General features: G+C 47.4%; 2 protein-coding genes across 2 annotated transcripts in view; one reads left to right on the forward strand and one right to left on the reverse strand.

Moving 5' to 3' along the window:
• Window positions 1-10,602, reverse strand: part of exoc6b (exocyst complex component 6B) — a 344,934-nt gene that overhangs the window by 42,598 nt on the left and 291,734 nt on the right. The window lies entirely within an intron of this gene.
• LOC310963923 (dysferlin-like) overlaps window positions 1-10,602 on the forward strand; it is a gene marked incomplete at its 3' end in the record, with an annotated part of 75,153 nt that overhangs the window by 23,243 nt on the left and 41,308 nt on the right. The window contains 16 exon segments of the mRNA XM_083936880.1: window positions 418-546; window positions 635-697; window positions 805-855; window positions 1,861-1,891; window positions 2,532-2,647; window positions 3,194-3,320; window positions 3,407-3,510; window positions 4,184-4,252; window positions 4,360-4,403; window positions 4,956-5,038; window positions 6,951-6,983; window positions 8,466-8,581; window positions 9,725-9,838; window positions 9,929-10,106; window positions 10,254-10,378; window positions 10,484-10,590. Coding sequence (XP_083793006.1) covers window positions 418-546; window positions 635-697; window positions 805-855; window positions 1,861-1,891; window positions 2,532-2,647; window positions 3,194-3,320; window positions 3,407-3,510; window positions 4,184-4,252; window positions 4,360-4,403; window positions 4,956-5,038; window positions 6,951-6,983; window positions 8,466-8,581; window positions 9,725-9,838; window positions 9,929-10,106; window positions 10,254-10,378; window positions 10,484-10,590 — 1,490 coding nt within the window.

Raw genomic sequence — 10,602 nt, forward strand, 5'->3', positions numbered from 1 at the left:
GTGGCCCGGGAAAGGGAAGTTTGGGGTCCCCTGCTGGAGCTGCTGCCCCCGAGACCTGACCCCGGATAAGAGGCTGAAGATGAAATGAGATGAGATGAGTTCTGATTAGAAGAAGTGCTCACAGCGCCACTTTGTGGTGATTTTGGCACATTACACAAAGAACACAATGATACGCAGAGACGTAGTAAAGCAGTAAAATACCAAACTGTACAACTACTCTCTTACATGTGAAATGGAAATGTAGTTAAAGCATTAAAAGTATAAAAATGTCCCATGTGACTGTTGTAATCGGTCGAGCTGGATTACATTTTTAACAGTTTATTATTAAATTAATTTTAGATTAATCTGAAAATCTGTAACTTAATGAATGTAGGGAAAAAGTCAACTTAATAAACGTTCGTACGTCTCCCTGTCCAGGTGCGTGTGCGGGTCATCGAGGGCCGACAGTTGCCGGGCATCAACATCAAACCCGTTGTCAAGGTAACCCTATCCGGGCAGACCAAGAGGACCCGCATCAGAAAGGGCAACAACCCGGTCTTTGATGAGGTAACCGAGAACCAAACAAGGTCAAAATGTTTTTTCTCCTTTTAATCATACAGTTAATATTCGTAACTCTGTGTTTTCCTCTCGACAGACGTTCTTCATGAACTTCTACGAGACTCCGTCGGACCTGTTCGACGAACCGATCTTCATCACTGTACGTTTCTAAAAACCTCCATTTTGTTCTTGGATATTGGATTTTCACTGTAAAAGCACATTTCCTGTCGTGCTGATCTTGATAACGTGCATCCACTTGCCTGACAGGTGTGCGACTCCCGCTCTCTCCGAACTGATGCGGTCATCGGGGAATTCAAGGTAAACCGCCGCCTCAGCCTTCATATACAAATATCTCGGTATCACAGTGGATGAAAGCCTTTCTTTTAAATGTCTTGTTGACCAGTTACTGAAGAAATTGCGGTTAAAGCCGAGGTTTTTCTTCAGATATAAAACCTGTTTCTCTTTTAGGGCGCACTCGCACTGTCCTTCCGCACCGGGCCAAAACTGGTTTTAAGGGTAAAGTCTGGTGCGTTTGACCAGTGTGAGTGCAACCGCTCCGCGTCTAGCTGCGGCCAGCTGGCCGTCCACGGCCCGTTTGGGAGAGGTGGGCTTTTATAAAGCACGTTTGCACGTGTACGAGCACGAGCGTGCGCACGTGTACGAGCACGAGGCCTACGGCGGTTTTGGGGTCATTTCCTGTGCGCCTGTTGGGACATAGAAAAAAGAAGGAGGGACCATGCGCGGACATTTCAAACAATGGCGGTGAAAGGTTCACGTTGGTGTGATGCGGAGGTGGAGTGTTTACTGCAGATTTGATAGCCACGCATGGCCATGACGTCATCAATGCGTGTGACGTGTTACGGCGTGATGACGTATAGGCAGCGAGAAGCATTTTCCTACGCTGCGCCTGAGACCTGGAACCAGCTCCAGCAGAGGCTGAAGCTACCCGGCTTTACTTCTTTAGGGGACTTCAAACTGCTGTAGGAGGCTGTTGAGACCGTCTGTGGGGGTCTGCACTTGAACATAACTTAACTTGTTCTTTGCACACTACAGTTTGTACTGTTTGTGTTGTGTGTTGTGTCTCCTGTGTGTTCAGTTCGTCCGTAACTTTGTGTTTTGCTGCTGCCGACCTGAACAGGTCTCTCTTGCAAACGAGACCATGGGTCTCAATGAGATTTGACCTGTATAAATAAATAATAATAAAAATATACTGTTGTTATATTAAACATGATCAAGAAAGGAGCAGAAGAAAGGACACAAGTACAAAGTTGCATATAATGGAAATCTGTGTTCTGACGCAGGATATTTTGCTGTTTTTTACAGTTGGACGTGGGAACCGTCTACAACGAGCACAGTGAGTATACGTCCATGTGGGGTGTTGTATGGGTGTGAAAGGTGTCACCGTAACAGCTGAAATTAATAATAAATGAAAGGTAATATTGTAAAAAGTGGGTTCTTATCATTAAGCAGGTAGAGTATAAATACTGTTAAAGTCTCAAAGAGAAAAGCACAGAGCCCCTATTCAGGAACTGTGTCTTTGAACGAGCCGTCACCACTTCCTGTACGGTTGTGATGATGACGAACAGAGACAGACAACCATTCACACCTACGGGTGATTTAGAGTCATCAATGAACCCAACACCTGCACGTCTTTGGACTGTGGGAGGAAACCGGAGAACCCGGAGAAAACCCACGCAGACAGTCAGGATGAGAAAAATGATGTGTTTTTGAACAGTAAAGCGTGTAAAATGTTGTCGTAGAAACCCAAAATGAACCTGTAAATGAGCAGAATATGGGACCTTAATACTTTCTTCTGTTAAAAACTCAAAAATTCAAAGAAAAAAATCATCTATAACTGAGTTTTTGATGATTTTCTGCTCCTTTAAAGTCAGTTCAGCTTGGTCCTTTTAGTTCCTGGTTCTTATTTTGAAACTCACGGTCCCATAAATCCTATTGGTCAGTTTGAAGAGTTGAACCCGCCTCCGTCTCTTCAGGACACTGCTTCTTGAGGAAATGGCTGCTGCTGTGTGACCCCGACGACCTCTCTGCTGGGGTCAAAGGTTACCTGAAGGTCAGCCTGTTGGTTCTGGCAGCTGGAGACGAGCCACCGGTGAGTCTGCAACTTCAGAACCATACTTATATTTTTCATATTTCATGTTTGCTCTTAAATGAATGCAGGTGTTTATTTATGCGTTAACATATTAGCTGGGGGTCGCGGGTACAAGCGGCTGAAATGTGTTTCCTCAGGAGGGGGTCTGGAGTCTCCCTTAGAGAGAGGGGGAGAAGTTCAACATCCGTGAGGAACTCGGAGTAGAGCCGCTGCTCCTTTGCGTTGAAAGGAGCCAGTTGAGGTGGTTCAGGATCATCTGGTAAGGATGAACCCTGGGCGCCTCCCTAGGGAGGTGTTCCAGGCACGTCCAGCTGGGAGGAGGCCTCGGGGAAGACCCAGGACCAGGTGGAGAGATTAGATCTCCACACTGGCCTGGGAACGCCTCAGGATCCCCCAGTTAGAGCTGGTTAATGTGGCCCGGGAAAGGGAAGTTTGGGGCCCCCTGCTAAAGCTGCTGCCCCCGCGACCCGACCCCGGATAAGAGGCTGAAGATAAGATGAGATGAGATGAGATATTAGCTTGGTATTTGAATCTGTGTGTTTCCAGGCGGATAAACGTGAGTGCGTGGAGGATAAAGAAGATATCGAAGGAAACCTGCTGCGACCGGCCGGTCTGTCTCTGAGAGGAGCCACTTTCACCCTGAGGATCTTCAGAGCTGAAGACCTGCCGCAGAGTCAGTCTCCAGTGTGTGTTCATCGTTCGTTCATCTGCTTTAAAAGTAGAGCTCGAGGTGAACGTCTTTCTGTTTTCTGTCCGCAGTGGACGACGCCTTCATGGATGGGATGAGGCAGATTTTTGGGTTCGACAGCAACAGGAAGAACCTGGTGGATCCTCTGGTGGAGATCCACTTTGCTGGCAAAACTGTGCGTCAGTTGATCCGAACATTTATTTTTATCCCAAACCGAACATTAAACATAGATGTATAGTTCTCCTCAAAGCAGTTTCAGTCAAAAGCAACTGGACTTGGTTATTTGTCTAGGAAGACGTTTCACCTCTCATCCAAGAGCCTTCATCAGTTCATGTACGCATCTGACCAGGCAGGGACTGGACCAGGCTGGGACTGGACCAGGCTGGGACTGGACCAGGACCAGGACCAGGACCAGGCTGGGACTGGACCAGGACCAGGCTGGGACTGCCACTCTAACGACGGTCGTTGGCACTTGGAGCACAAAAGGTTTCAGTGACATCATCGGCCTTGCGAGAGGTTAAATACCTGGATCTCACACCAGTTAGTTCGTCCAGTCCCAGCCTGGTCCTGGTCCTGGTCAAGTCCCAGCCTGTTCCTGGTCCTGGTCCTGGTCCTGGTCCAGTCCCAGCCTGTTCCTGGTCCTGGTCCTGGTCCTGGTCCAGTCCCAGCCTGGGACTGATGCGTACATGAACTGATGAAGCCTCTTGGATGAGAGGTGAAACGTCTTCCTGACAAATAACCAAGTCCAGTTGCTTTGGACTGAAGTTGCGTTGAGGAGAACGACGACCTGGACACATGAGAACATTCACAGGCATAGATGTATAGTTATATTTTTCTTTCTTTCTCAGGTCTGCACCAAGATTATGGAGAAGAACGCCAATCCACAGTGGAACCAGAGTCTGGCCATGCCCGTCAGGGTGAGACACACACAAAAAACAGTTGTAATCAATGTTATTATTAACTTTATCGTGCTACCAAGACAAGAACACTCAACACATTGTGTATTCTCTCTTTCCCCTCCCAGTTTCCCTCCATGTGTGAGAAGATGAGGATCAGAATACTGGACTGGTGAATCCTCGCTGATATACTCATTTTCTTTCATCAAACAAATCAGAATATAGAGACTTTTGCATGAAACTTGGAGAGTTATGTCTCAAGTTTAGATTAGGGGTTTTCACAGACAACTATGGTACACTGTGATTCTCGGGCAAGTTGTGGAGTTTTTTAATGATGTGTGGGCGCTTATTTGAGTTGGATGTTGAAGATAATGATACCCTTGGCGAGTGTAGGTCACACTGAATCTAAAATGGCGTGCATCATGTCTGTGAGGGCAGATTTGACACATTGCTTGGGTCTCCGGTCCTTGTTGTGCCTCACAGTTGTCTTCCAAGATAATGACGACATGCATGACTTTGTCTTTCTTTTGAAAACATCACGTGAATAGTGGCGTATCATCAGCATACAGCAGCATAGACTCAACTTAGGTCTCTTTGCTCTCCCCTTCAACTGGGGAGGGGCGCCCCACAGTTTGAAAACCTCTAGTTTCGAGTATTTAACTTTAATCTTTGTCACCATTTGGCTTTCAAAGCACGTCTCAGAGCTCTTTTTTCCTCATTCCAGGGACAGAGCCAGTCACAATGATGTAATCGGCACCACCCACCTCTGTATGTCTAAGATCTCCGCCCCCGGTGGAGAGATAGATGGTAAGTCACTAATCAAAACTGGTCTGAACTGGACTGGACCGTGACCAGTTTGGTTTGGACTGGCTTTGACTGCACCAGAGTGTTTATACTTAACCCGTCTTGTCTGGTTTGGTTCAGTCGTCATGAGGTCCAATTTTATTTCTATAGTCTGTTTTATTTGCCCCCAAATTACACGTTGTCGCACTTCACACTGCCTTTAAACGAACACGCGTGAATCGAAAGGTAAAGTTTACATTTAAATGTTAAGTGAACGTTCGTTCAGACTGGATGAACGTCGGTAAGTCATCTGTCACGTTGGGTTGCTTTGGCGCTACGGTTGCTAAACCAGACTCAAAGCCACACGGGATCATACCTAACTAGTGTTATCTGGATCTCAATCGTTCAGTGTTTCAAAATAGCACTTTAACAGGAAGTTCTACATCAACTGCCGCCATCTTGGTTGTTTTTCGAATAACGGCACCCGTCTGTACTAAGCTAGGTTTATGCACGCCTGAATTATGAGGCTGCAAATGAAACAGGAGCCTGCAAAATTGTCTGGTTCCAAGGCTCAGATTCCCCAAGGCAGTTTCAGTCAAATGCAACTGGACTTACATCAACTGGACTTATATCTCAAGGAGAAAGCCCACATCTTTGATGACAACAGTGTCCACATCCTGGACAGAGAGGACAGATGGTTTGAAAGAGGAGTAAAAGAAGCATCTATGTAAAAGTAGAGAAACCATCGCTACACAGAGGAGGAGGTCTGAGACACCAGGACCAGGACCAGGCTGGGACTGGACCATGGCTAACCAGAGGAGGAGGTCTGAGACACCTCTTATCTCCAGTTTACAATGCTGCCCTTTCATCCCTTCATTCAACAAACTGTTCACAAACGTCCTCCTGTGACTCCAACGACTGTCGTTCAGACTCAATAGAGCTCTAACCAAGTCCAGACCTACTTCCACCAACGACTGGACCAGGACCAGGACCAGGCTGGGACTGGTCCAGCACTAACGAAGTCCAAACCAACGACTGTCACTCTAACGACGGTCGTTGGCACTTGGAGCACAAAGGGTTCCAGTGACATCATCGGCCTTGTGAGAGGTTAAATACCTGGATCTCCACACCAGTTAGTTGGACCAGTCCCAGCCTGGTCCTGGTCCTGGACCTGGTCCTGGTCCAGTCCCAGCCTGGTCAGATGCGTACATGAACTGATGAAGCCTCTTGGATGAGAGGTGAAACGTCTTCCTAGACAAATAACCAGTCCAGTTGCTTTTGACTGAAATTGCTTTGAGGATAACGACGACCTGGACACATGAGAACATTCACAGGGTTAAGGCTAACATTGCAGGAGAGTCATCCCCTTTATCTGACACTGTATCCCCCATTCTTAGGCGGTGGTAAACCTACCTGGTCTGCTCTGAATTCATCGTCATATTTATGTAGACCAGTCTTCAGAGTAAGAGAGTAAGCCCATTGTGCAGGATTGGAAATACCGTCAGTTTCCACCGGGGACATAAATATTAATGTATTCTACATGTTGCTTTTATCGACTTCAGATGAACCCAGTTTGCATCCGTTTAAGAGTTAAGAGATGTCATTTGCGATCACCTGTGAGGTGGATCACCAGGTGGATCTGTGGTTGACAAGCATGGAGACTAACTCTGTAACGTCCGTGTGCTGCTGAACACTCGCATTGCTTGGGTCTCCGGTCCTTGTTGTGCCTCACAGTTGTCTTCCCGGATGATGACGACACGCATGACTTTGTCTTTCATTTGAAAACATCATGTGAATAATGGCGTATCGTCAGCATACAGCAGCATAGCCTTGTTGTAGCGCTCCAGTGCATCTGTTTGGGTGTGAGTGGTTTCCTTTCTGTCTGCCTCTGAACATCTGTCTGATTCTGAACCATCCTTCCTCTCTACGCACTCAGATGACTTGACTCCACGGACCGTCCACTCTGGCAGTACGTCCACCATCCTCTCTACACCACCTTTATTCATTGTGTGACACCTCAGCTGTCGATTCAGCTGTTTCTCTCCATTTTTGCAGAGCTGTACCGAAGCGTTTGAAGCTCCATTTATTACATTGACGTTCAAATCAATCACTATCGAATACTGCGGCTTATTCATTGAGTTTATTTTCTGCACAGTTGCATACAAAGATAACGCTGCACTAATATACTGTTATTAGTATCATACTATTAGAAGAAGGTCCCCGTGGTGGCTGCGTAGGATTGTTTACGACTCGTGTGATCCAAACATCTTCCACTAACTACAGAGCGTTTAAAGTCGAGGTCATTTCCGAGATGTCCACACATGAAGGGAAGCGTGCAACTGTATTAACAGGACGGTCTAGACCAGGGGTTTGTAACCTTTACTATCAAAAGAGCCATTTTGCCCCCTCTTCCACCACATAAAGGGGCAAAGGGCCGGGTCTAGGGAGGAGCGCTAAGCAGCGTCAGGTCGCAGTCTGTTGTCGCTTCAATGACGTTGCGCTAAACTAAACGCTAAAGAGGGAAACGGACGTTTTTTTCAGCCTGTAACCTCAATCAAAAGAGCCATTTTGCCTCTTCCACCAAATAAAATCTGTCTGGAGCAGCAGGACCAGATGGAGAGATTAGATCTCCACACTGGCCTGGGAACGCCTCAGGATCCCCCAGTTAGAGCTGGTTAATGTGGCCCGGGAAAGGGAAGTTTGGGGTCCCCTGCTGGAGCTGCTGCGCCCGAGACCCGACCCTGGATAAGAGGCTCAAGATGAGATGAGATGAGAGATGGAGCCGCAAAACATATTTGTGAAAGCAAATTAATGTGTCTACGCAACACAATTTGCCTCCGATCATTTTCTTGGGGGACTTATCCGCGGCTAGCATACCAGTGCGGGTCACCAACTCAAGATTAGCCACCTGATGGGGAAAGGTGCTGGGCTGTAGACGTAGGATGTGACGCATATTTTAGTTTCACATAATATTTTTGATTGTTTCTTTAGCGTGGTTATAAATATTAGACTAAGAACTTTTAACCAGGGTTTGTTCAGGTGCTTGAATCCTTAAAAAGTGCTTGAATTTTGGATAAATGACTTGAAAATGCTTGAATTTGTATCCACATTTCTTTCCCAAAGCTGTAGAAATCTAATTTAATCTCTTATCCTTCTGGTATTATGGGACATTTTTGGTGTTTATAGCGTAACACCATCTCTTTTAATGTGATTTTAATGGAAAAAAGCAGCTTTGAACGCTAGAAAAAACGACTTTCGGTGCAGCTCTGCTCTTCGTGATGTGTCTTTTCTTCTCCTTTCACCTCAAACTGATTCTAATCAAACTCTCTCAGTCTGTTTTGTCAAGTGCACTTGATAATTTCATCAATCACTCGAGTCTTTCCTTCATTTTTACCTCCACGCTCGTCTCTGTTTACGGTGAAACCCTCTGACCCTCTTCGTGTCGTTGCAGTGGACGACAGCCTCGGTTTCCTGCCCACGTTCGGCCCGTGTTTCGTGAACCTGTACGGCAGCCCCCGGGAGTTCACCGCCTTCAACGACCCGCACGAAGCGCTCAACCTCGGAAAAGTAACGTTTGATTTTTCACCTTTTAAATACAATCTGTATAAAATGAAACCACCCAGGACCTGATTTGGGCCTGTGGTTACTCTCTTGTACATGTTTTAATTTAGATTAGATGAGTTTTTTCATTATTCTCGTTTGTTTTCACATAAAAAGGAATTTGAATTTGTGTTTTGGTGCGTAAAAAAAATACAAAGTGAGAGAAAAATAGGAATAAAAAGTGAATATAAAATTGAAACTCTGTGAAGTGGACCAGACAGAATCACCTGCGGCTGAACGTCAGCAAGACCAGAGAGATGGTGACAGATTTCAGGAAGAAGAGGAACACGGATTTCCAACCTCTGTGCATTCTGGGAAAGGATTTGGAGGCGGTGGAGGATTACAAGTACCTGGGGGTGTTACCATCAACCACAGACGGGACTGGAGATCTGACACTGAAGCTGTTTACAAGAAGGGGATGAGCTGACTTTACTCCCTGAGGAGGCTGAGATCCTTCAGCGTGTGCAGCAAGATGTTGGAGATCTCTGATCAGTCTGTGGTGGCTGGTGTACTCGTCTTTGCTGTGGTTTATTGGGGAAGCAGCATCGGAGCGAGCGACACCGACAGACTCAACACACCGATCAGGAAGGCTGGCTCTGTGATTGGCTGCAAACAGGACACTCTGGAGGCTGTGGTGGAGAGGAGGACAATTTAGAGTCATCAATGAACCTAACACCTGCACGTCTTTGGACTGCGTGTTCTCCCCGTGTCTGCGCGGGTTTTCTCCGGGTTCTCCGGTTTCCTCCCACAGTCCAAAGACGTGCAGGTGTTCGGTTCATTGATGACTCTAAATCACCCGTAGGTGTGAATGGTTGTCTGTCTCTGTTCCTCTCTATGTGTCCTGTGATAGACTGGCGTCCTGTCCAGGGTGGACCCCGCCTCACGCCCAATGTCAGCTGGGATCGGCTCCAGCCCCGCACGACCCCGACAGGGACAAGCGGTTGAAGATGAATGAATGAATGAATGAATGTAATAAGGAAGCACAGACAGTTACAGACGTGTCAGTAATTGTGTGTTTCGGTCGTTACACTAATGTCTTTAACTGATTGTAGCAATAATATATTTATTTTTTAATGAATATTGCACCTTTCCTCTCCTTTGGTCCATCAGGGGGAGGGCGTGGCGTACCGAGGGCGAGTTCTGGTGGAGCTAACCACGAAACTGGCGGACAAGCCGGAACAGAGAACCGAAGACGTCCCGTCAGACGACCTGCTGGTGGTGGAGGTGAGAGCGAGGGCGCTCGTAAACACGTGAGCGACACAATGAAACGCGCCGTCCGTCCGTCCACCTCAAATCTTTCTCTCCGTCTCACAGAAGTTCCTCAGGAAGAGGAAGTTCTCTCTCTTCGTGGCGTTCTACTCGGCCACGCTGCTCCAGGACGTCGACGACGCCGTCCAGTTCGAGGTCAGCATCGGTAACTATGGCAACAAGTTTGACTACACCTGCCTCCCGCTGACCTCCACCACCCAGTTCAGCAGGGCCGTGTTTGACGGTAGGTCAAAGGTCAAAGGTCAGGTCAGGAGATTTGAATTGGTAGTAAATCGCCAAAAGTACTTAATTCATGCAATGTGTGTGTGTGTGTGTGCACGCGTGTGTGTTCGTGTGTGTGTGTGTGCGTGTGTGTGTGTGTGTGTTCCAGGTTGCCACTACTACTACCTCCCCTGGGGGAACGTTAAGCCGGTGGTAGTTCTGTCGTCAGAGTGGGAAGATATCAAACCGAGGATCGAGGCGCTCAACATGCTGCTGGAGATGGTCGAGGGACTGGTGTGTGTTGTTGTATCTGTGTGTGTGTGTGTGTGTGTGTGTGAGCATCCACCCTCTGAACGTCTGTGTGTGTGTGTGTGTGTGTGTGTGTGTGTGTGTTTTCAGGAGGCCAACCTGCAGCGGGTGCAGCTGGAGGTGAAGGCCGGCGGTGATCTGGAGGAGCTGGAGCTCCGAGTGGTGGAGCTGTTGGATCAGGTCATCACTGACTGCAGGTGAACACCCTG

This window comes from Echiichthys vipera, assembly GCF_963691815.1.
Source record: "Echiichthys vipera genome assembly, chromosome: 22".
Taxonomy (NCBI): Eukaryota; Metazoa; Chordata; class Actinopteri; order Perciformes; family Trachinidae; genus Echiichthys; species Echiichthys vipera.